This window comes from Ricinus communis, chromosome 5, assembly GCF_019578655.1.
Source record: "Ricinus communis isolate WT05 ecotype wild-type chromosome 5, ASM1957865v1, whole genome shotgun sequence".
Lineage (NCBI taxonomy): Eukaryota > Viridiplantae > Streptophyta > Magnoliopsida > Malpighiales > Euphorbiaceae > Ricinus > Ricinus communis.
Window position 1 is genome coordinate 23,116,166 of NC_063260.1, and position 27,095 is coordinate 23,143,260.

Consider the following 27,095-nt stretch of genomic DNA (forward strand, 5'->3'; position numbering starts at 1 on the left):
TTTAATGAATGATTTCTTTACCTTCATATCTTATTAGTTTCAGTTATTATTGTTAGTTAACCATCATATTAATTTAGCAATAGTAATTGTTATGAAAATCTTTAGGTTTAAAAGTATCAGAAACATCATCTTTACTTTAATCTATGTTGGTATAAGAAACCTAAGTTGCATTATTAGCTTGAGTGATTTAAGGAAAAGGCACATTACCATCTCATTCATTAGATCTAGGCTTAAAATAAAACAAGGAAATTATTAAGTAAATAGCTAAATTAAATACTATTTTTAGCATATAATTTTAGATCATAAGCATTTGCATTTGCATTGCATATTTATTTATTATTTAGTTACTTTACTTTATGACCATTATCCTCTCAAACAAATGATTTAAAGTGTTTAGATTTACTTTTATTGTTTTGTGTTGATAATTAGTCTTTATAATAAGTGGCCTCATAGTTCTTTGAGAGATCGACCTCGTGATGAACTTACCCTTACTATAGGGACGGTTCATGCACTTACGAGTACTAAAAAAGATACATCAGAACTCAATCAGCTACTAATTTAAAATCGTATTGTTCGCTATCCACTTAATTTCTTTGTGAATTTTGGGTAATTTTAAGGTATCATAAATTGTTTAAAATAAAGAAAAAGTACTCTTCTATGAAAGGATATTTCCTGAATGATATTTTCATAACTTACAATGATATCTCCTATGGTAATATCCAAATTAAGGCTTAGCGTAAAAATTGAAGATATCAAGAAATTAAGGCAAAGCCCAATCTAGTATTGCCTGGTGGGCTTTTTAATAGAAGAAAAGGGTCGAATATGGACACTAACGTCAAGCAATCACATCGCATATCTGGGACCACAAATTACTATCTCATCTGTTGTTGCTGGCTGATTTCATTGCATCTGTCCGAGTTTAGAGCTCACCCACCTAATCCATAGATAATGTTGATTGACTATGTCATAATCATTATTTATATACAAAAAAATACATAATATAAAACTATTTTTACTGGAAATCCAATGCACATGGACTTGAACTCAGCATTGCACTTAAAAGAGAGGCTTTTCACTCATGTTGGGTGAGCGCCATAAATGTGACTATGTAAAAGGTATCCCTACACCTAACAATTGTGAATTGCAATTAATGCTGAGATATTTTTGCCAGTACAAAGAACAGTATGGTTACATGCATGTCTCAACAAGAAAATTTAGAAAAAGGCCTAATAAACAAATTGACTGGTAATTGAAAGAAAAGCCACTCCCAACACAGAAAGTGATGACATCAATTATCAAAGAAAACATATCATTTCCTTTTCCTGTTTTTGACTGGTCGATAAAGCAAAGCTATAGCAGATGATATGATCCCGCTTGCACCCTCAGTAGATTGGCAACCATGTGAGAATTTACCAAGACAGGGTATCCTATCACTTGCCCCTCCGGACTCTCTTGTTTGTGGATTCTTGTATCTATTATTCTTCTATACAGCCAACAAACAAACCAACCAGGGAGAACAATACAGCCACAAGAAGAGTGTGCATGCCCCCGTAAATCATTGCATTTATAACTATTCAATTAAAACATTTTTTTATTTTGCACAGAAAAAAGAAAATGATCATACCAAGAAAACTTAACATAACGAAACAAAGGCCTTAAAAATGGATGGCAGCAGCGTGCTATGAGAAGAATGCAACCGTGAAAAATCAAATAAAAAATTGGCATTTACTGTTGGCCAAACTGGGGTTTCTTGCCAGCCAACCCATCCAAATATGCTGGGGAGGGGAAGGACTTAACAGTAAGAAGTTAATGTTATCCTAGTGACCAAACAAACATTAGTCCATTGGCGTTCATGAAAAAGAACATCAAATCCAATGAGACAATATGCCTTGCAAGCATTTTGAAGAAGATCCACAAAACGTGCACGTGCAAAGATGATCACGTAATTCATGGTTATCATATAATCACCAATGTGATGATAATAAGGAAAGGTTCAACTTCTTTCTGATATTGTCAACAAAAGCAATATAGTCAGAACAAATGAAAACCAGACCACTGAAACTTTTAACTAACCCATAGTTTGAATGTCTACCACCTTTTCTTCCCCAATCTACCTGCCTAAGCAGCTCTTCCTTTAATAAGTATTAGAATGAAAGCAACGATATGCTACAATTACTACACTGCATAAACAAAATAAACCCAAAAATACAAAAAGATGATTAAAGAAAAGGCAAGTATAAACAAGTTCATCTTAGAGAATCCACCCAAAGCAGACCCACCCCACACCTCATAGAAAAACACTATTTCTGTCATCTCCATAATTGCTTACAATGTTCAGAACACCCTAAAATGTGATGACTGTTGTGTGTATGTATATCTGTGAAGAAAAAAACTTTCACCTCAGTGGATGCTACCAATCCATTAATTCACTCTCACATGAATGTGACATAGAAGAGGATTACAAACAAGAGGCTTAGAAAACAAACCTTTTAATTACAAATAACCTGGTGCACTACAAAAGCCAGGCTATAAGAGAGATTCATGTGAATTTAGGTTTAGGCATAGGGGAGCTACTTGGATGCATGGGACCAAGCTTTTGAATCCAATGAAGAAGACCTTTCTTATGATCTTGGCAAGTTGGATTTTGTACCAAATTCAGAGTCCCATCACGAGCAAGTGAAGATCCAAATTGCTCTAATACCTTCACGATTTGCCAAAACTCAGGCCTCTTATCTGGTTGCAAGGACCAGCATTGCTCGATTAATGCTCTCATGGCTGGATGACAGTCCCGTGGGATAACAGGTCTCAAATTCTACAGAAAAATAACAAATTATCTGAAATCAGGAAGATATTCTGCTGGAGTTTATAGGAGTAACAAAGTACAGAACAAAACAAATTATTGAAAGGAGAGGGAGAGAAAGAGAATAAAACCATTCAGAACTACTCAACCAGCAAGAAATTGGATTATGTACAAATAGATTCCCTTTGCCCTTCTTAGATTCAAAGATTAATTCTCTCATTAGACAAATAATTCAATTAAAAAAAATTACCAAATTTTGCTTTTCAAACATTGATGCAATCCATATGTTTACTACTACACACTGATGAGGAAAAAGATGTTTCTCTTCAAATCAGATTTCACTTGCTATACTTTCATGCCAAAAAGTAGGATGCACATTTCACTATAATTAGCAGCAATACTTTTTATAACAGTAACTTCTTATATGTCTTCATTTCACCAGGACTCAATATCTCACTAAATTCCATGGGATACAAATTCCTCAATATCCCTTATACCAGCAGCAAGAATGACTGATCATAATAGTTCCTTATCTAAAGTATCTTTCACCAAAATAACTAAGACTTGAAAAAAATCCCCAGAATTGTGCAATTTAAAAAGAAGTCTGAACGCCAAGAAGTTATAAGTTCATAAAACAACATTGATAACAGTAGAAAACAAGTAAAGCAATACCTTATTCACTACTGCAAAAGCAGCTTGTATGGGGTTCATATCCTCATACGGGATTGTTCCAGCCACCAATTCCCATAAAATTAGCCCAAAACTGTAGACATCTACCCTTTTCCCGTAAGATTTCTTTTTTATCATCTCTGGCGCCATCCATCTGTAAGTCCCTGGATCATCAGCTAATGAATCGCAGTAAGCCTCCTCACAAGCTATACCAAAATCAGCAATCTTCATACGAAACTCTTGATCAATAAGTACGTTTTCGGGTTTAAGATCTCTATGGATGATACTTTGAGAGTGAATGTATTCCATTCCACGAGCAATGTCCAGCGCAATTGCAATTAGTTTCTCCAAGGGGAGAGACTTATGCTCGAGCTTGTGCAAGTATGCCCTCAAGGAACCTTCAGATAAATATTCTGTTATAACACAATACACCGGTGGCATTTTGCATGCTGCTACAAACTGCATTTCAGATCAAAATATGTAATAAATAAGAATTCACTATGCAGCCTCAGGCTTACTCCACTCACAATTGTTTCAATCACAGTTAGAAGTTCACATCTATTGTTTGCCACTTAGATAATCTAATCACAAAAGACAACGTACAGAATCACATGTTAACTCTATGTGGTGCAAGACAAGGGAACAACGCCGACTTCCCTCTACTAAAAATTGGGAAGAATAACATAAGCAAAAAAGACAACCAAAACCAACATAGTAAAGGGTTAGAAAGAATTTGATCACCTTTATAACATTTGGATGGTGAAGCCGAGATAAAAGAGTTACTTCCCTGTCATATTGATTCTTTAATCTAATTGATAAGGTTCCATTGTCGTCATCATCTGGGGCCCGAATAATTTTAACAGCAACAGGTTCGTCCTTGTATACGCCATGATAAAGCCTGCTATGTGCCCCATGAGCAAATCTAAGACCAAGAAACAGCTTAGACATATCAACACTAAATTCATCAGCTGCTTCTACAGCATTAACCCTTCCGCCAGCATGGTCAAAATACTTTGTCCAAGCAGAGTCCTTCTTAGACTTTAATTTTTCATGACCCTTCAATGAAGCTAACTGCCGAAGTGGGCTTGTGTTAGATGCATGTTTGGATGGCTTGGCAAATCCCTTGTCTTGATCTTTGCTGCGAGGATGAGGAGTTGAGAATCTCTTCCTATCAGATCTTGCTTCCTTAAAAGTATCAGAAAGCGCTGTTTGAGGGAGAGGAGATAAAGATCTCAGCTTGTTGGTCACAGGATTTCGCTGAATCTGAGAATTACTAGTAACGGAGGATGAGGACTTCTTATTTGGAAAGGAAGCAGATCTCTGATTGGAAAAGTAAAGAGATTTCCGATTAGGAGAAGACGTGCCAGGCCTTGATTTCAAGCCTGAATTCCTCTCTTCCTGAACAGCTAAAGCCAAAGACGCCAATCTTGAAGAATCTAATCGATGACAAACTGTGTGTGAAAACTTTGTCCTCCTTATCCAAGAACTATTCTCTTCCTCCATTCTCTCTTCCTTATTCCCACCAATTTAATACTTGAAACCCTAAAACAAATTTCTAACAATAACAAAACTCGTCAGCCTCTCAGCCTCTATAAAGTTTGGTGTTCCTTCTTCTTCAGATGAATAAGAAAGAAAGAGACCTGAAAACAAGAAAGTACTTGCAGGACCCAAGAATTCAAATCTCTCCCAACCCATCAACAAGTGAGCTATAAAGATTCAAACTTTGGGTCTACTACAATCGAGAAACCATTCAAATCCATGAAGACACATCAAGAAAGGGACCATAATAGAGTTCAATCTCATTTCCATAATAACCAAAATCCCATCAACGAAAACCATCAAAACATTAATCACCACCACCACCACCAAGCCAAACCAAAACCAAGACCTGATTAACCGACCCTTTCTTTTTCCTTTGGCTTCAAAGTCAAACGGCACCTTCTGCAGAAACCTGGAAAATCCCACAGAGATACCACCCAGTGGCCAATAAACAAATAAAAAAATTAAATAATCATTTAAAAGAGAAAAAGGAAAAAAAGGCAAACCAAAGCAAAGTACACTCAATTATTTAAGCAAATTAAGCAACCCCCATGATTACTTACATCCCCCACACCCCCTATTATTAAACACTGGAAAGAAATCCAATCATTATGTCAAAACAATCATTCACCCAAATATTATTAAACTGCAAAAATAACAATAACCCAGATACTCAGATAAATCCCCAAATTCCCAAATAAACATATCACAAAAAAAAAAAACTCTCAGATAAAAAATTAGAAAAACGGAGAGAGAGAGAAAAAAAAAAAAAAAAAAAGGCAAGTGCTTTTACCATTAAGAGGGCACATAGCTATCAGGAGGCAGTGACATTATTCTCCTTGAAAAATCCATGTTTTTAAAAGGCTCCTGTTTTGTGTGCATGAGAGAAGAGAGAGAGAGAGAGAGAAAAAAAAAAAAGGAATTAAAGGATTTTTATTCTTTTTTTATTTGCTTTTTGTGGAGAAAGAAAAATCGCGAGTGTTGGATGGAATTTCGATGTGCCAAAACATACGTACTTTATACGGCGACACCGTAGATTCCACTGGACCCGATATTTTTGGCGACGACTTTAGTAAGGCAAGGAAAGGTGGGGCCCTTTTACTCGCGCTAGATGGTGGGTGGGCACCCACTCAATTAAAAGAAAGAGGAAAAGAAAAAAAAGAAACCCTAAAACTAAAAAGTCAATATAATACGGTAAGAGGGAGAATTTTATTATTTAATTAATTTTTGTCTGTTATTTTTATAGTATTAAATTAGAAAAGAAAAAGAGAAAACAAAGGAATCCAAGTGTCACCATCTGAAGAGAATTAATTTTAGGAAGCTACGGTTGTATTGTGTGGTACGGTTTGCACGGATTAGGTTTTAATGCTGCTTGGTGGGTGGCGGAGTTATGGTGGTGGTGGGGGTGGGGGTGGCGGTGGTGGGGTTTTCTTGGATCTCATTATTCTTTGTTGTTAATTGTTATTGTTGTTGCTGAATTGTTTTGTTGGGATGGAACATCTCTACGTGTGTGGTAATATTTGATTTGAGATGTCTTCTTTGTTGTGTTTTAGTTTGTTTTGGCTTTCTGTTTATTGGAACTTTTCAAATGGCATCTTAATTGTGGTTGTTTCTCCATGAATATGCCAGACAATATCTCTCACTAATTACTATTACACTAAATACAGGATTTAGAGATTTTGAAACCGCACCGAAACGTTTCAACAGAAAATATTAGTTGATTATTTAGATTTGAAATATTAGTTGATTATTTAAATCTCTTTTAAATCAGATTGTATGGAAATATTTTTAATACAATCATAGATATCAATAGTTTTTTTATTATATCGAGCGGTAATCAACCTATTTCATGTTATTCTAAAACAAATTATAACTGATTTAAAAAATATTTATATATACTATTGTTTATATAATAAATAAATTTGTAATTATTTATATAATAATTAAATCTAACTCTTAAAACCAAACTCAAATTAAATATATAACGCATTATTAAATATAAATTTAATAATTATACTCTAATAAAATATAAAACTATTGGCCTATATTTAAAAATAGAAACACTAAATTTATATTTAATTACAATATTAATTAATATACAATTTTATCTTGGTTTTTCTGAATAAACTCTAAATTTACATCATTAATATTTATTTAATTTAAAAATATAATATTTAAATTTTTAAAAATTTAGCAGTAAAAATATTATTGTGGTATCAAATATATTAATAATATTAATTAATTATATTTATAATAATTTTTATCAGTGATATCTCTTTTGATTAATTAATAAAGTATGATATTTATTGGTCTCTTTTAATAAGATAACGCTATTTTTAATATTAATTTGGTGGATCAAAAATAAATTATTCTAATTTCACACTATGTAGTTGTTGAAATAAGTATAATATAATTGTAGTAATTTTTACTTTTTATTATATATTTTTTAATTAATTTCAATTGATTTAAGCTGAAAATGAATTATTTAAAAATATAAAATCTCCGATACCTATTATCTTGTTTTGCACCGAATTATTCTATTAGATCCAAATCATTATACCGAATAGTTATAAAAAAATCTATATATTTTTATATAGAAATTTTTATATTGGAGATTCAATTTTAAAAACTTCAAAAATTGATATGAATTAAAAAATGTTCCAATTTCCAAATCTTCTCGAAGTGTACTCATCTTGATTAATTTTTTTTCTTCTCTAATTTTTTAAATTAAAAAACAGATTGATGAGATTTAAATTTTATGCCCTTACTCCCATATATTAAAATAAATATCTAAGTAATATAATTTTAGTTCTATAAAATATTTTCTCCCATCCATGTTCATCTAATTGTGTCTCATAATTAAATTTGGACTTAAGAAAATAAGGGGATTACTAAGTATAAGCTAGACTAAATGCTATTTTATCATATAATTTATATTAATCATTCTAGTTGCATATTTATTTTTTAATTTTTTTTTTATAAATCTTTAAATCATTCTCAAAACATTGATTTAGAGTGATTAACTTTTAGTATTTTGTGTGATAGTTGGTCTTTATAATATATGCTCTATAATTCCTTGTGAGATCGACCTCATTGTGAACTTGCATGTACTATCATTCGGTTCGTACACTTGCAAGTACTAACTTAGACACATTAAATTTTTGACGCTGTTGCCGTAAAATTTGGCAATATTATATTTGATTAATTGCTGAGTTTTATTTCTTATATTTTTGTGTGTTGCATGTTTATTTATTTTTGTTTTATCTTTAAATTTTATTTTTAAGTTTTTAAATCTAAAATTTTTTCTTTAATTTTGTATGCCTAGCAGAAAAATAAGATCAGGTGATTTATCAACTCAAAATCCCATACAACTTGAGATCAGCTGTTAAAAAGGCAAAAGGAGACCAAGAGGTAGAGAGTGAGTTTGTACCTCCAAGAGAAAAAGAATTTGAAGAAAAGCTACAACAAGAATTTGTATGAGAGTTTGAGAAAATGGCTATGACCAAAGAAAAGTTACAGCTTAAATGCAAATGGCTATGAAGATTTATACTCGTCTTATAATTGGTAACACTACTTCATGCATAGTTCTAGGTGATGCATCTAGAAATTATGAACTCAATAACATTTATTTTAATATACTTCCTTTTTTCTATAGTATACCTAGTGAAGATGCATTAATATTTATTAGAAAATTTTACGCTATAGTTCATATATTCCCATAATCTAAACTAAATGAAGACCAATTAAGGATGAGATGTTTTTCTTACTCATTAAAAGAGACAGCAAAAGCTTGGTTAATAACCTTGCCTCCTAATTCTTTGAGAACTTTGGATGAAATTTATCAACAAAAATTCACGAGTAAATTTTACTCACATCAAAACACCAAAAAATTAAGGGCTGAAATTTTCAACTTTTATTGAAAGGATACTGAATCATTTCATGAAGCATGGGATCGCTTCAAATCACTTTTACTACAATACCCACACCATGGATACCCACTTCCTGTAACCAACCAATCATTCTATGATAGTCTAACACAACAATATCAATGTATGGTTAATAATGCAGTTGAGGGTGCCATGTTAGAAAAGACTGCGGATGAGGTTTATGATATTTTTGAGATGTTAGGAACTAATTCACAATAAAAGAGTGTGAGAACAAAAAGAGTAGGAGTGAATGAAGTTGTGTCTAATAATGAGATGCCTATTCAAATAGCTGAATTAATTAAACAAGTTAGGACACTTTGTGCAACTAAGAATGTACAAAGTAATGAGGTATATGGGATATGTGGTATTTATGGTTATGGTGCTAATATTTTTGCTCATCTTATGAGACTTATGCAGGAAATGATTATGAAGAGGTTAATTTGATGGAATTTTATCAGCCTAGGCAACCTAAAAATAATCCATATTCCGACACTTACAATCTAGGATGGAGGAACCATCCAATATTTCTAGGGAGGAATAATGATCAAAACCTACCACGAATAATGATCAAAACCCACCACAAATATTGAGGAACCAAAACTAGTCTCAATATCAAAATCAAGAGCCTCAATACCCAAGGAATTAAAACCCTCCATTATCTAATTAAGGACAAGCCCCTCAAAGAAAATCAAATTTGGAGTAAATACTCCAATTTTTTATGACAGCTACCCATGATAGGATAGAGAGGAATGAAAAGAAAACTGATTCTATAGAAGCTTCAATGAAGCGATTGGAAACTCAAATTGGGTAAATTGCTGAAGCTGTACAAGCAAACAAGAAAGAAAAACTACCAAATCAACCTAAGCAAGCTAAAGCAGTCACTATTCTGAAGAATGGTGAGTTATTTAATAATAATACTAAAAATTTAATTAAAAATATTATTCTTACGCAAATACATTAAAAGAAGATGAACTAGTTGATGTAGAAATAATTGAATGAGGTGTACAAAAAGAAGAAAGAGTAGAGCCCAATCTTTAACAAAAAAAAAAAAAGACAACGAGGCATTTTTAAAAACTAACAGTAAAATCTATAATTATCAACATAACTATAAAACTTATATTTTTTAGTTATATTTAACACTTCAGAATTGAATTTTTTTATTACAAACTGAAAGACTTCTATTTCAAGTTTAGAAATTTGTTTTACAGTCCAAAAAGTCATCACCTTTTTTAGATTTAAATTTGATAAGTTTCTATATTTGAAATAAAAAAATCTATCTTTTTGCTAAAAGTTTATAAAATTTAAGAAATTAGATAAAATTAAAATAAACGTAAAGTTGAGAATTATATGAATAATTGGGCGATTTAAAATGGGGTCCAAAGCTTGGAAGATGGACTAGGAGAGTATCTGAGTTTACAGAGCTTTTACCATCACTGGAAGATGGCCCAGGTGCTTACCTGAAACCCACCACACAAAATAGCCATGCCCACAATTAATGGATACGTAAGTCCATTTATAAATAGAAATAGTTAAGCCCATTCTTTCTAATTTACACACTTTGCTAACTCCCACCACTCCATGAGAAATCTATATATAAACTTTTGGTTAAATACATATATTTATTTATCTAAAATTATTTTAATTAGTCAGTTTAATATTTTAACTTTTAATTTAATTTAATAGATATCTAAATTTTATTTTCTTAATATTTAAACACTTTTAACTTTCAATTTAACCTAATATGTATGTGAACTTTACTTTTTGGTAATATTTAAATATTTTTATTCAATATGTGTGATGTATTGAATAAAAAAATATATCAAAAAATATAAAAATATCACAAAAGAGAAATTTTAATTATTTATTAAGTTAAATTAAAAATTAAAGTGGTAAACTGACTAAATGATTAAAATTTAAATGTCTGATCTAAATTTTTTGACATATGTGATTTAACATAAAATATTTTTGTTTTAACATATGTACTTATTTTAAATATATGGGATTCAAACTTATGTATAATTTTATTAACTTTCTATTAATTCATTAATTAGTAAGTTATATTTTTAATTAAACAATTACTTTAATATGTGAAACTAGTATTTCAATTATATATTTAGTTTTATATTGGATATAATTTAGTTTTATGATTAGACAATAACTCTAATTCTAAAAATATAATATTTTGCTAAATTTTTTAATAATTTTATTAACTAATAAATTATTTTCTAATTCTAAAAATAGAAATATTATTATATTTATAGTATCAATTTATATAATATTATAAAATAATTATAATATTTTATTGAAACCAACAAATATATTAAGAAAAATTTTGATAAAAACATTTATATTAAATTTTAAAATACTATAAAATATTAAAAAATTATCAAATTATATTTTATAAATTTAATTTATATATTATATTTATAATCAAAATAATTACGATTCCAAACGCGTAAAGTGACTATACTAAATTGCATGGGAACTATACAAAAAGAGGATGCTGTGAAGAATACTTCTAATATGAATACGGCTAGAAGAGGGGTTGTAGGTTTTGAAGGCAAATCGTGGACGGAAGGTGAAGTGAACTCTAAAACACCGGATCAATTAGAATATTAATAATCCTCCACTTGAGCCGGATTTTGAAAGTCTGCCTTACTTATATTATATGAGGACCATAGTTGGCTTCCACTTTCACCTCCCTTTCTTAATATCAACTTCGATGCTGCCTCTGAACAACATCATCGTTTTGGGTCCATAGGAGGGGTAGTGCATAATCCTTCAGGCCTTCTTGTTGGCAGAACTCCAACGATCGTTCCTGGTATCTTTGAGCAATTATTGCTGCAAATGACGGCACTAAAGTACAACATGCTTTGCCTAATTCAGAAAGGCTGGTCTATGGTTGAGTGTGAAGGTGATGCATTAGTGGTCATCTGAATACTTAATGATTGTATTTGTGGTGAGTCTTGATGTTTCTAATCTATTACAGGACATTCTGTCTCATAGGAACTTATTTCAGTCTTCCTCTTTTAGTTATGTTATGTTCCTGGATTTTGTAACTCTCTTTGCTCATCATGTTGCCGTTTAAGCTAAATTAGTTGTGCGACGTGGATTCTGAGCTGTTAGTGAAAGCTGCCTTTGTTAAAAAAAAAAAAAAAAGAAAGAAAAAGAAAAAGAACCAATGTCAGATTCAAATTGACTAAGTGAGTTGACACGGAAAACATCTTCCTTCTACTATAAATCGGGGTTAGCAGTAACATGATCGTCACAGCACAACATCGGAATAGATATTTTTCATCTGCATGTGTAATATTCACGGTCGCTTCCTAATTCCAACTCGATGACCAAATTATGACACTAGATGACACAATAAAGGAAAAGGAGAAATTAAGGAAAAAGAAACAAAAAAATGCGGTGAGCGTGGATCGAACACGCGACCTTCAGATCTTCAGTCTGACGCTCTCCCAACTGAGCTATCCCCGCTCGCATGTTCACTGTTTGTTTAAATATTAAATAACATCATTTGATGTTTAGTTAACATTTCTCCACCTTGCTACAATTCTAATCTGGAGCTTTGGTGGACTAACTTTTAATTTTAAAATGAACAAATTAAATTAATTTTTATTATTATATATTATCTTTTAATTTTAATTTATAGTAACTTAATCTGAATTCCTTTTATAAATAAATAAAAATTTAAAATATTTTTTATATCTCTCAAAAATATTAATTTAATATTGAAATATAATATTTTTATTATTCTTAGTAAAACTCTTTTAAAAGAACAATAAACATCACACTTCAATAAAAGGAGAAATAAATAATAAATTTTTTATCTATATTCATCATTAAACATATAAACAATAATATAAATAATTTTACTGAATATAATTATCAATCAACTATCAATTATCGGATATCAAATACCAACTATTAACTACCAATAACAGTTTAGCGAGTGAAGCTCATAATTTACTATTAAGAAGCTTTCTTTCCATGTGCAAAAGCAAAAAAGTTAATAGTGTGGTTGCGAATAGGATAGTAAGTTCTAACTAAACATAATCTAAGCCATGGATACAGTTAATTCTCTCAATAGATCTTTTCCAGCCTTAGATCAGAATGAGAAATAGACTTAAAAGCAGCTGCTGCTATAATGATCAAATAATTAAGTACAGAAGATTATCTATTTTAGATTTAAATCATAGAAAGCTTGCATCTTTTAGGAAAGACATAAGGAGAATCAATAGTATCACATGGGACATGGATATATACAATGAAATTTCGCACCATTTTGGAACAAGGCAACAATATCTTATTAGGATTTATAAATGGTGGGGTACCAAATTGACGCAAAACCACTTCACTTTTGATGGTCAATGAATGTACCTGGACAGAAACAAAACACTTTAAAGCCACACGGAGAATTCTTTTCACTCTTATATTTATTTTGATAACAAGGCTCCGTTTGTTTCAAAATATATATATATTAACGATTCTGTACAGTTATATATTTAAAATCAAATAAAATTTATAATTATGAAGAGGTTATAATTTAATGAAGGTTTGAGTATATAATTTTTTTTTAAATTTTAAATTTAATTTTATTGGTAAAATAATAGAAATCAGAAATAAAATATATAAATATCTTATAATATTATATTAATAAGATAAAACAATATTACAATAAAATAAAATATAATATAATATATATTTTTTTAAACTATATATAAAAATATTATTATATAAAAAGATATTTCTTAAGATGGAATTACAAAAATATATAACGTATTACAATAAATATTTTATTTTTATTTATAACCGACTCAAATTGGAACCGTAATTATTCATATAAAAATTATTTCTATATATAGTATTGTTATAAAAAAAAATTTCCTATGTATATATTTTTTTAAAAGTCATCTGATTTTTGTAATCTTTAGTGTATATACTAAAAAATATCAATGTTCTTTAATGAAATTAGATTACTAAAGTATTTTGATTTATCAAAACTTCATACTTTTTTAACTTATAATTAATTGTGAGATGATCAAATAAAAACAATGAGTAATTTTTTCTTTTTGTAACCGATTGATGACCAATGCTAGTTAGTTGGTGATGGACGACGAAAATTAGATAACTAGATTGAAAAAGGAAAGAGGCAATTTTAAATTTTTTTAATAAGATTTTTACCGAAATTAGATGTAAACATTATAATTAATAAGAGAGTAATACATATATATTTGATGTTAAATGATTGATACATATTTTATTATTTAAAACTAATAAATATGTATTAATCATCTATGTATAAAAAAAATATAATCTAAATCTAAGCAATTTTTTTTTTTCATTTTCTTAATACGCAACTGATGACCAATGCTAGTTCCCGTTGCCGAGGTGAGCTGAAATCATTGCCCATATTTGAAATATTAATTGCCATGTTTTGCCAATTCTTATTAAATTCTTTAACAGTAAAGTTTTCCACTTATTGGTTACAGACACACCCCAAAAGAAAATAAGAATAAATTGTGTATCATGGAATCAAAGCCATGAAATGATAGCAACTGTCTAGAAATATCATGAAAAATAGAGTAAAAGGGAAGAGAAGAGGAAAAAAGAAGACAAAAAGTTAATTATTTGTGCCCATATTTATATATATTTACCTCTCAAATTTTACATGTAATTCTATGAAGATCCACAAACAAGAAATACAAACAAAAATTAAATATTCAATCTCGCAATCATACAACCTCAACTGCTGTACAATGCATATTAGGCAACAAATCTAGCAAATCAACCGTTAGCATCGAAGACTTAGGCTTTGATACCTTGCCTGAATATCCCATTGAAAAGCTTGGTATTGATGCTACAGTCCTTTCACATGTTCCAAGCCATTTAGCTTGCATATACCTTCGTTTTCTCCATGGCCCCAAGTGCATTTTCTTTTGTTTCATGCACTTCTTAGCAGCTAAGCATAAAATCTTTATCACATTATTTAATCTTTCAACTTTTCCCACGAAAATCTCCGGTAATTTCCGTACTAAACTATTATACTCCTCGCTTGCTTTTGCCATCTCGAACTCAGCTTGGAAATTTAATTCAATGATTACTCTTATCTCTCCTTTTTTAGAACTTGAATTATCTATCACATCTAAAAATGTATGTTCTCCTGCATAGTAAATTAAGGACTAGTTAGAAGTTGATTTAAAAAGAATTATATTCATACTAATTAACTAAAATACTAATAATCTTTTTTTTTTTCAGAAAAAGATTCCAGTTAGTAATTACCTGATGGGATATCAGGAGAACTTCTCCATTTAGACTTGCAAATGGCACTATTATATCCAGCGTTTCGGAGGCGGCCGGAGACCTCTGCCATCAAACATTTCCGGCAGCCGCCAACCATCGGTTTTCCACAACCACAGGTTGTTCCTGCCATTTGAATTTCTTTTATTGTTTCTTTGGTGATATTTCTAATGCCTGATTCCAGTGAGCTAGTTCTACATAAGGTAGCCTGAACACCAAAATATATGTCAAAGAAAATAAATAAATCCATAGATATGGATTGATTAATTAACATATATAAGAAAACGTAAATCAGACTATATACTTACTTGTAGAAGCTGGTGTTGGTTGTCCCAGAAGCTTTTGTCTTCTTGAAAACCGCCATTCTCTTTCTCTTCATCTTCTTCTTCATCTAATGCTTCATTTTCATAAGAATCCTCGCTGCTAGGACTTGCCTGAAACGACTGATCTTCGCCGTGCTCAAGAAACCCGAAAACCATATCGGAGAAACTCCCCATCGGCTGGTCGTGGAAATCAAATTCCTGACTATTAACCGGGAAATCCTGCTGATAAATTGGGATTCTAAATCTCGCACTGGGCATGGCTTGTACTGATGAGCTCCTTGTTTAAGACAAAGGAAGGAAGAAAAAAAGAAAAAAAAAGGAAAATGTGTTAAGTGACAACACACCATAATAAAAATTTCATTTATATACTTAGCTTGGACTGACGTGGGGCCCAACACCCAACGTGGACCAACGAGTCGCCGCGCACATGTGGGTCACTTGTATTGCCTACGTGGAACTAAATGATTGGAAGATATAAATCAGACAACAAGGATCCACGTCAGTCAGCTTCAATAATGTTGATCTCTGGATATACTCGAATATTCACGTAAATTATAGTTTTCATATTTCTCCTTTTATTTTATTTGTTTTTATCTATTAAATGGAAAAAAAAAAAGAAAAACCGGATTAAAAATTATAAAATAAAAGAAAAAATAGATGTTTTTGCAGGTTTATCCTCATCTTGTGAATAGAGCGGGACCATGAACTTCCGGTGATGTGACTGGGTGTTGATCGAGACCCACGTGGTTTGATCTGGATCGTTGATAAAAAATTAACAAGGTTTATCCGAAGAGTGGGACCCAGTTGCCAGCCACCTAACGCAAATGATTTATTGTAATCATATGGGAATGGCTTTGTCAGATTTTTTATTTATTTATCGCTAAAAAGAAAAGAAAAAGAAAAACAGTGGATGTCGAGAAAACGCGGCGTCTTGGCAATGGTTTTTGAGAATTCTAGACATAACATGACAAGATTCCTATGAATTTTCTAGACAAGTGTAGTGGCAAAAAGTAAGGGTGTTGTGGTCATTTGCTCAGGGCAATAATTTTCGGAATGTGTCAATGTGCTCGAGCGTTAAAGCCCCTTCACTTGAATAAGAGATTTATTTTCCGATTTCATATGCCACAATTGACGTTCTGAGGATCATATATGTCGGTGAAGGGAAAAACCCAATAGTTGGTGTTATGCCAATAACAAAGTTGATATGGTAAATATTTGAAGGGTTTAATTGCTAAATAAATTATATATTTTATTCACTTTTTCTAAATTTAGTAGGTAACTTATATCTTGATAATGATTTTGATTTCAACTTTCAACGGTATTATCAATTAAAATCAGTTGATGCAGTTATAATATTAATGATAAAGAATTTGAGTCGGTGATAAAATTACTGAATTATTTCCAGATAATTCAAAGATTTTTTTTTTTTTTTTATGTTTTAGTTCGAAACCTTAAAAATTCTAAGACATGGAATATTTTTAATTTCATAATAAGTAAAATAGACAAAACAAGTAAGAAATGAATTAGATTTTATCTTATTAGAATTTTTTTAATAAAAATGAATATAATACTAGATAAAACCATTTTATTCTTACATCATCTATTTATTTGTCTAAATAATACTGTTATTAATTATGATTTCAACATCTTTAATACTTTTTATCATTATTAGAATTGCAATCGTGTTGAAAAGTTTTGGCTAAAATTTTTTAACCAATTAACACCGAAATTAATATTAAAATATGTTACTAGAATATAAAAAGAGTTAAAAATAATGTATTAGATTTAAAAATAACTTGAGAGTATGACTTATCTAGCAATTAAAGTTCTCAAGTATGATTTTCATTTTACTATAGGAATTATTTATTGTCTATTTTACGGAAAATTTAAGTTATTTATTTTATTCTTTGTATATACAATAAATTGAATTACGTCTATTTTTACATCAAGATTTTTGACGTATAAATATTATATAATGGCTAATGAAATCTTAAATTTAATTTTGATTTCTTATTAGAATATGTTGAAAAGGATGGGGGAGCATTTCATATCCTTTTGTGGGTAGTTAGGTCTACCTTTCCGATAGTAAATGGTTTCTTTCATTTTCACTTGCGCTATAGGCAAATTCTAACAATTGTGCATTTACATGGATGGTTCACATGAAATTGTATAGTGTAATTAGTACTTATTATCCTGGGGTGCATATGATATATCCTTACTCTAGGGCCTTCTGTTGGTATATGTACTTTTTTGTTTTCTTTTAGTAATACTTATCTTCTTAATTTAACATTTGAGGCTTAGCCATGGGCGATTGCTGTATGGAAATGAAGAAGGTTGTATTCACTTAAGATTCTTAGAGATTTGTGTGGAGTTTAAAAATTCAGTTGTGACAATAATAATTTTAAAAGGCATTGTATAAGTCACGAGGAATTCAATATTGACTTTTAAAAATTTTTAAAAAGTCTATAAAAATTAGAGGGTATTCAATTACAACTTTTTAAAATCTCTAAAAATAAGCTAGTGTTAAAAAAATCATCGACTTTTATATACATGGACTTTTATATACTTTTAATAATTTTTTTATTCATTGTTATGAATACAAATTTTTAAAATTTGTCTTTCACTTTTCTTTAAGATTTTGATAGAATTTTTTCTTTGAAAACTCATATTTTTTCTTTTCAAATTCTCCTATATTATTATTTTCATTTATCTTTACTATATTATCCATCTTAAGAAATATAAAACATTTGATAAAACTCATAAAGCCAAAAATTATTTACTAATAATATTTGCTTGTACTCACACATATAAATAAATAAATTAAAATTTTTTAATTTAATTTTCAAAGACTACCATAAAAATTTTAAAGTTTAAATGAAGCATTTAGTGAATTGTTTTTGAGCAAACAATCTCACTATATAGACTTCTAGGTTTTATTAGGAAAATAATTTGTTTTATGTTAGTAAACGTGATTGTTGTGGATTTATGTATTTATCAATGAATTAATATGAGTAATTACTATTGATTTAAGTATTATTGAATAAGTAATAAATAAAATATAACGGATATGACATGAATTTAGTGGTCTAATCAGAAATAAATTGTAATAAGATAATTTTTATAAAAAAAATTAGTACCTTGACAAAAAAATAGTATTCATGTTATGAAATACAAAATTTTAAAATAATATAAATTTGACACAACAATGAAATAGAGTTCATTATTTGTGTATAGAGTTGTATATAATATTATATGAAATAATTTAAACTAAATAATAAATACAAAAAAGAAGATAAGGAAAATAATAAAAGTAAAATAATTAAATTTACTTTTAAATAATTAAATAATAGATAACTAATAATTTGTAAAATCAATAAAAATCTATCGATGTCTATAAAAATATTTTTAAATAAAATATATAAAAATCACTCACTGAAAATTTTATAAAAATAATCAAAAAAAATTTAATTAAATATTATTGTCCAAAATTCAATCCTTCACTTTTACACTATCTAAATAAAATTTTATCTTTATAATAAATATAAAAAAATGCCTATGTAGGCCATGGATTACGGGACATCCTATGAATAAAAAATTGATTTTCCGAATTCTTTAGCCTTATTACTGAAATGAAAATGCCAGTAATCATTCCTAAAAGACAAATTCCAGCCGGGCTACGTGTTCCCTTAAGCTTTTGACTATATATAACCTGTAGTAAGCTTGCCAGTATTTGTTAGGCATAAATTGTAGGTAAAGTATTTAAAACTCAAAAGCAACCATGTTTTGTCACTAACCTAATCATGACCCTTTGTTATAATCTTATCATCTTCACCTCATGTGTCCCAAAAGAACCCATACAAAATAATAGCCAAAAACGACATCATCTCATTAACGTAAAAGAAACATTAGGATATAATAATGCCGGAAATAAAATATATATATTTTAACATAATCTTGGTGCTTTTGATGTTTTTCACGAGCTTCTTTATAATCTTTTATCCATTATTAAATTCTTATTCCTTAAAATATACTCTCCTCTACTTCCTGTATCTCTCTCTACCATTCTTAAATTGTAAATGTCATTTGAATTATTTAATTCTATTTATCGTATAGTTTTATATGTAAGCCACTCTTTTCATGCATTCACGCTTCCTCTATAATTATTGATTAGATTTAAACCCACCTAAAATAATCATAGATTTCAAACTTAAGAATATTGGACTAAATACTTGCATTTTGTAGTCAACTTATAACTACAAATTTCGAACCTATTATCATAAGTTTAAAGGAAATTTGTCATATTTTGTCGAATAAAAATATGTATATTCTTATTTATAGCTATATTTTATCTATCTTTCCTATCCAACATTGTTGACGTGTACATACCAATTAGTGATCATTACCGCAGCTTCTTTTGGGTTCATTGCTTACACTGTATTTTTAATGTATAGAATAGAGGAAATATTATATAGTATTAGCGCAGTCCAGGTTTGGTGATAAGGACCTGTTTTGTCTTACCATCAACAACTTGCTTCTGATCCATGAATCATATTCGTCTGGTTTCTCTCTTCCTAACTCAATTCTAAGACCGAACCTATGTCATGGATCCTTATTTTTATATATTCAAACTATAGAGTTATATTCCCCATCTTTATAAGAGATATTGTTCTATTTTTCCCTTTAAGATTATCACAAGTTTGACCATTAATTTCAATATTGGCATTCATCCCATCAAAAACTAAAAGACAGATAGAGAAACAGGTGACTGATTTTCATGTGTTTCAGATTCGCTCAAGGAATATATGAGCATCTGATTAAAGATGACCATCTTAGTCGATTACACATCATCAATATGTTTAGCTCAAGGTTTGTGCTTAATTAATTAACCCTCTCATATTAACATACTTTAGAATTAGACCCCAAAAGTTATCCAGCATTTATCAAATCTTTCTTTTTCTGATTATTGAAAAAATCAATTGGATGTTGACGTATAAATAATTATTAAAAACTAGTTGACATTAAAATAAAATTACATAAATAGATATATTTTCATAAAAAAATTTAAAATATAGCGACGGATTTTATATTTTTTAAATAAAATAAATAGATTAATAGTAAGTTTTATGTCTTCTGCTAAAGTTAGCAAGTGAATATTGTACTTAATTTAGAAAAATGTTTTGATTTGAATTTCGTTATTTGTGGAATATTAATGAAATTAAAAGATTGCATTGAGATTAATGGGACAGAAGAGTGCCGCATTAGGTGGTCCAACCTCTCATAGGATAACAATGTACAGATCACATGTTGATTATGTTGCTAGTAAGCGATATTCGGATGAATGCCACTTCAGATTTTAAGTAAATATAAAGGATAAATCATTACAATTTCAAATTTGGAGTGCTTAGTTGGCAAGAAGGCCTGCCTCATCCAAGGATAAGCTTTGATAATATTCATCAATAAATGTTTGCCACCCAACAGGGACAAGGTGCAAATTTAAGCTACGATACAAAGGAAAGGGGAATGTTTTTTGTGGCCTAGACGCACCCACTCCGAAAGACAAGTATGTATCTGGGTTGGAATGAATTTTGAGGTTGTACTTGTATTTGGAATCTGTCTTTGTCCAGAAATCAAGTTGAATTTCCTGTCCATAATCAACCCCAACTGAAGAACCTACGCCTGAGATGGCTTTATACTCTCATAAATCATAAGACGAGTGTGAATGCATGGATCAATTCATAAAGCATTTAAAATTGATTTAAAAAATATTTGAGATTAACTTGGTTTTTAATTAAATTGAGTTCGAGCTCGAGTAATCTCTCGAGCCAGGTTCAAACTCCTTAATATTTAATTAGAAAAATTCATAAATTTAATTGAATTTTTAGTCATTATTAATATATCACAGTAGAAAATTCAATCAAATTCGAGTCAACCTCGTAACGGATGTTCAACTCGATTTACAAAAACAAATTAATCATCATGAATTTGCTAGAACAAATTAGGCAATATGCATTTTTTAAGTCCTTGATTGTTTTAGTTTTATTTTATTGAGCCATTTAATTTTTATTTTGCTTCATTGAAACCTGATAATTTTTATTTCTATTTTAATTAATAAAATCAAATAAAAATTTCAGGGATCAATAGAATATAACTGAAACATTCAAGTACTTAATAATGAATTTTTCAAACAAATTAAAATGTATCTTATGTATGACTAAATTAATCTACAATTCTGAACCCTAATTAATAAGATAGAAACTAAACTGACTCCAATTGTAGCTACTATTATTTAATTTGAAAGTTCAAAGATACGGTGGTTCTAACATACTTTACATTCCAACTAAAGGTTTGAAATGAATAATTCCAAAATAATTTGAACATAAAAAATGGAAAATGTTAAACATTTTTTTTTGTTTCACCTCTTGCCCAGGTGATGTAGCATCTAATTCTTTATTAGACTATTTTTTGAATTTAAAATATTAAGAGATAATTTTATAACAATATTAGACGTCACATTGGGTGAGATAAAAAATGTAAATTATGTAGCATTACTTACAAAAAATTGACATTGAGTCTAATATTTAGTTTGGATTGGACTATCTACCCACATGGAAGGAAGGATGTAGAACCAAATCTCACATGCTTTTTCTTTTTTTTCAGAAATTATTTTGGTGCTTGTCCATGTTAACAAACTATCGTTTGTGGTCCTGGTGTGGAGGTCTTAATCCTAAGTTTATTAGGACATAATCCTGTTAATTAGTTGATTATGTATATAGAATGGCAAGTGGGACTTACTAGCTTCATGCTATATATGATCCTATGTCTCTATATGTATATAGAGCAATGAATTCCTTCATGTGCTAGCATATGCAAACGGAGAAGCAAAATGATAAAAGTAATTTGAACGTGGGAAGCAACCTAATTTTCACGATTGATTATCCATGAGCTATATCTGTTTATGTCCTTGTTATATTATCATCAGATCCACATCTTTGTTCTTTCTTTCCATTCACATCCTTCAATTCTGATCCAAATTCCCGTCAGAAAACAAAAAGGTGAGGACTGATTTGCAAAATGTGAAGAGACGTTAGTAAAAATCAAAGAAAGAAAAAGATAAAAGAAGAAAGCAAGCTTACTGTCTATTATGCTAGAATCTTCTATGTTATTCCCTTCTTTCAGTTGAGATCTCTTTCATGGTAATAATATTAACATTATTTCCCTTTTAATCTCGACTGAATTCGAGTATGTCATGCATTAATATTAATTACTAAGTTATAGTACACTCAAATTATCTCTAGTTGAATATTTGCAAAATTATCTTAATTTTATTAAATACCGAAAAGGTTATATGCCCAACAATATACATTATAAGTTTGATTTGAAATATCAAAGGGTAAATATTGGTGAATGATGAATGAAAAAATTCAAACAGCTACAATTCCAATTCTCACTAATAAGGATCAAATCCTTATTATTTATCTTGTTGGGAGTGGGATTTCTAAGACTGGTAAAAGCAAATCGAAAGGCCACATTTAATTTAAGATTAAAGATTTTCATATTGAGCCGTAGAGTATAGTTTTGGGATTTGATTATATATCAGATCTAATTCATTTTGTTCAAACAGAACAAAAGAATTAGCAGATTGGGCCGTAGAGTTTACTTTGGGCTTAATCCAATAAAAAATAAAATGCGGTGAGCGTGGATCGAACACGCGACCTTCAGATCTTCAGTCTGACGCTCTCCCAACTGAGCTATCCCCGCTTGTCTTTCAGTTAATGAATTATGAATTAATAGAGATGCTGGTGCAGGAAAGCATAGAACTAGTTGATTCTTGTGTGTTCTTAGCATTAAAGATTATATATAGGAAAAGTTGACAAGTTAGCAGAAACTATTTCAATGAAACACTGAAAACAATATTCAAAACTCATATCCTCTAATCTCAGAATACCGATTTCCTGTACATATATATAACAATTGTGCAAACAAAGTTTGCCAACAAAAATGAATCAACATATTAAAACAAAACAAAACAAAAATAAAAAGAGCTGAATTAATGTCAAAGCTCCTTTCCCACCAGCAATTTCAAGTTTATGTGGTCTTGAATCTCATTTGTCCCAACATCTGCAGCTGCCTCCCCAGCCTTGTTGTCTGGCTTCGGAAATCTGGTCAAGGTTTCAGTCCATCAAAATCGGCATAACCAACAAATTTCTGCTATGCTAATAAAATTCGCAGTGCAGATTCACCTACCATCGACTATTACGCTATTGGTCCAAGAAAGAGACATGGAAGATGATTGTCTGATATCTTCAAATGTTGGGTGAGATGAATATCCCAATCTCTGAGAATAATCCAACCACATTTCCTTAGAGTTCACATATTGCAGCAAATATGCATCCATATCTTCTGTTTCAGTCTCATTAGCCTCGTTTTTCCCCTCCAAAATCTTCACCACTTGCCTCATTGTTGGCCTGACACTAGCATCAGGATATCCGCAGAGCAGGCCTAAGTGAAGTACTCTTTCTACCTCTTCCTCGTCAAATCCTCCTCTAGCCTTTATCCGGGGATCAAGAGCATCCAGTAGTTGCCCCCGCATCATTGACTGCCATACCAATTCTACTAAAGGTTGCTTCCCTTCCTCTATAGGCCTTCTGCCACATATTACTTCCAAAATCAAGACCCCGAAACCAAATACATCTGTTTGACTTGATGCTCTACCACTTCTAACCACCTCAGGCGCTAAGTACCCCACTGTTCCAACCACTCTTGTGGTGCTAGCCACTTGACCATGGCTATGCATCCTGGCTAGGCCAAAATCACCGATCTTTCCTTTCATATCCTTGTCAAGTAACACGTTGCTAGCCTTAATGTCCCTGTGTAGGACTCTAGACTCCCATCCTTCGTGCAAATACAACACTCCTGAAGCCACATCTTTCAAAATCCTTATTCTCTCTTCACAGCTTAACATTTTGCTTTCATCACAATCAAACACCCTTTTATCCAAACTTCCATTTTCTAAATAATCATAGACCAACATGAAACTTCCTTTTTCTTTCTTACACCAACCTCTCAGCCCAACTAAATTTCTGTGTTTTAGTCTTCCAAGACTAGAGATTTCAGCCAAAAATTCTCTCATTCCATCATTTTCATGGGAAATTCGCTTCACTGCGACCTCAGCGCCTCCTGGCAATACACCCTTGTAGACCTTTCCATTTCCTCCAATGCCAATGACATTTTCTTCACTGAATCCCTTTGTTGCTGCCTCAATTTCTTGATATGTAATTCGATGGGGCCAATATTCCAATTCCCATTCCTCTATATCAGCTCTTTCCCTTGCCTTCCTCTGCTTCCTCCTAATAAAGAACAAAGTAATCAAAGCAGCAGAGACAATAACAACAAAACTTCCAGCTGTAGCTCCTGCAATGAACCCTTTAGACCGAAAAAATGAACCCTTTGGAAGAACAAACGATGGTAACCCAACTGTAATCAACCTTTCACTTAATGAAAAATCTGAATTGCTAAAGCTCCAAGCAAGAATTTTATGACTCTCAACAAGTCTTCCTGTTGATGCTGTAAACCCAACATACATCTCTTCCTCAAAAATACCAGAAAGATCAATAGAAACATTTAACAAAGGCCGGCTAGGCCTTCTCGTACCAACAGGTGCCATAGTAATATTAATTAAAGAATCTGCATAATCAATCCAAACTTGATAATTTTCACCATTATTTAGCTTCAGTCTCTTGAATGACTTCATGTCTTCGCTGCTGCTCCTTCTATCATCAAGCCAATATCCTGCATCTTCTGCAAATCTTGATGTGAGAGAATTCACATCAATACCAACATGGTTATCATTAATATCATTGAATTCTTGATTGGAAAACACATCAAACTCGATCCCAAGCACATGATTATTGGGATCACCATCGTTTGTTCTATTAAACAAGCCTAAATTCTGAGCTGTTGTCGTACCTTCTATGCCAGCAATTGGCACAAAAATGAAAACCAACCCATGTCCTGGAAGAACATTCTTGTAAGGGGCCATGGCAAAAATGAAAGAAGTAGAAAAGGGATACACATAAGATGAATTTGGATCTTTGGTGCGTATTTTTGACGGATATAAAGCACGACCAATTGTGAAAGTAGTTTCATTAGTAAGAGAAAGAATGCGAGATTCAATAACAGCATAGCCGTAAAGAAGCAAACTAGACGAATTGAACCCATTGTAGACAAAGTCAGTTGCTAAAATGGGTTGTTGGCAAAAAAGAATTATGGAAACAAGAACAAGAACAAGCAAGAAACGAGGAGGCTTCTGGTGTTTCTTCATCAGAGCTAGCTAATTAAGCAAAAAAATGCAGAAACATGAAAAGCAAAAGCCTTTGTTTTTCAGGATAGTAGTTAGTTTAGGTAGATTATAGATATGGTTGAAATGATTCAAGACAAGGCGGTGGTTTAGACAAGAAGATCAAGTTAGCTGACACCTTCTTGACAGTAAGTAGTATTTCTCTTGGATTTTTCCTGGTCAAACATTTTGTAGCTTGGAATTTTAGACATGGATACTTTGAATATTACAAAGATGGCACAGTAATTAGTTAGTTTAATCAGCAACTTTGCATTTTCAGAAAAAATGAAAGAGTTGGATCCTTTACAAGTTTGTCATCTGAACATTACAAAACAATCAGTTCCATTATTTAATTATATAGAGATCACGTTAATATTAATAGTCAGATAGTATTTTTTTATTGCATTCAATTTTTTAATAATTAATATATATCTAAAATATTATAAAGTATCAGAAAAAAATTAAATTTATAATAATCGAAATTTAAAATAGTTATTATCAATATACTTAAAGCAAATTGCATCACTTAAATTTAAAATTAATAGAATAATATATATAAGAAGATTTATATTTTAATTAAATATTTAATTTTATAATAATTATATATATATATATATATATATATATATATATATATATATATTATTGAATGATAATATTTTCAAAAGTCAATTTAAAATGAAATTAACTTCTTAGAATTTATTAATTTATTAAATATTATATATAAAAAAAAGTTGACTATATTTTAAAATTATTGTACTTAATTTATCATCACCCTTTAATCAGAAAATTTTACCTATATGTCTAAACCATTTCGTTACCCATTTCACTAACTCTGGATTATTTTAGGCTGCGTTTTGTCATTTCTTACGCAATGATTGATTATTATATCTGTTACTATTCTCTATCAATAATAATAATAATAATAATAATAATAATAAGATGGATAAATTATAACCAGTTAATACTCTTTTTATGGTTATAACCATCTAAGTTGCAAATTAGAAACATCATTTTAGGTACCCGGAATTACACAAAAAGAAATACTACCAAAGTATATCAGTTTCTCTTTGGATATTCTTTTGTGTTTATTTTAAATTTTAAAATGGAATTACTTTATTAAATTATGATCTTAAACGTTTTATGATTTATCTATTATTTTATATACAATGAATATTTTAATTTTATTCAATTTT

The 27,095-nt window shown here is 30.3% G+C and overlaps 3 protein-coding genes and 2 non-coding genes across 6 annotated transcripts; all 5 read right to left on the reverse strand.

The window, feature by feature from the left end:
- Positions 1 to 653: 653 nt before the first annotated feature.
- LOC8271401 (serine/threonine/tyrosine-protein kinase HT1) lies at positions 654 to 5,971 on the reverse strand. Of its 2 annotated transcripts, XR_001534855.3 has the most exons (5): positions 5,802 to 5,971; positions 4,211 to 5,420; positions 3,473 to 3,928; positions 2,487 to 2,812; positions 654 to 934 (listed from the first exon to the last, which is right to left on the reverse strand). XR_001534855.3 is itself a non-coding variant. In XM_015716036.3 (4 exons), the coding sequence occupies exons 2-4, from the start codon at positions 4,970 to 4,972 to the stop codon at positions 2,540 to 2,542; spliced, it is 1,491 nt and encodes a 496-aa protein (XP_015571522.1). In that variant the 5' UTR covers positions 4,973 to 5,420; positions 5,802 to 5,971; the 3' UTR covers positions 2,195 to 2,539. The 2 variants fall into 2 exon arrangements, 1 of the variants encoding a protein (XP_015571522.1); XM_015716036.3 differs by lacking the exon at positions 654 to 934 and having other exon boundaries at positions 2,195 to 2,812.
- Positions 5,972 to 12,344: 6,373 nt separating this feature from the next.
- Positions 12,345 to 12,417, reverse strand: TRNAF-GAA. The gene has a single exon. It is a non-coding gene; the product is annotated as a tRNA-Phe (tRNA).
- A 2,141-nt stretch (positions 12,418 to 14,558) lies between these two features.
- On the reverse strand, positions 14,559 to 15,909 carry LOC8288057. Its single transcript, XM_002509421.4, has 3 exons — positions 15,549 to 15,909; positions 15,223 to 15,448; positions 14,559 to 15,103 (listed from the first exon to the last, which is right to left on the reverse strand). Exons 1-3 carry the CDS (start codon positions 15,819 to 15,821, stop codon positions 14,676 to 14,678), a joined length of 927 nt encoding a protein of 308 aa, XP_002509467.1. The 5' UTR covers positions 15,822 to 15,909; the 3' UTR covers positions 14,559 to 14,675.
- Positions 15,910 to 23,248: 7,339 nt separating this feature from the next.
- On the reverse strand, positions 23,249 to 23,321 carry TRNAF-GAA. Its single transcript has one exon. It is a non-coding gene; the product is annotated as a tRNA-Phe (tRNA).
- A 128-nt stretch (positions 23,322 to 23,449) lies between these two features.
- On the reverse strand, positions 23,450 to 26,068 carry LOC8288056 (L-type lectin-domain containing receptor kinase VII.1). The gene is made up of 2 exons (XM_015729011.3): positions 23,808 to 26,068; positions 23,450 to 23,722 (listed from the first exon to the last, which is right to left on the reverse strand). Exons 1-2 carry the CDS (start codon positions 25,882 to 25,884, stop codon positions 23,649 to 23,651), a joined length of 2,151 nt encoding a protein of 716 aa, XP_015584497.2. The 5' UTR covers positions 25,885 to 26,068; the 3' UTR covers positions 23,450 to 23,648.
- Between the last annotated feature and the right edge of the window lie 1,027 nt (positions 26,069 to 27,095).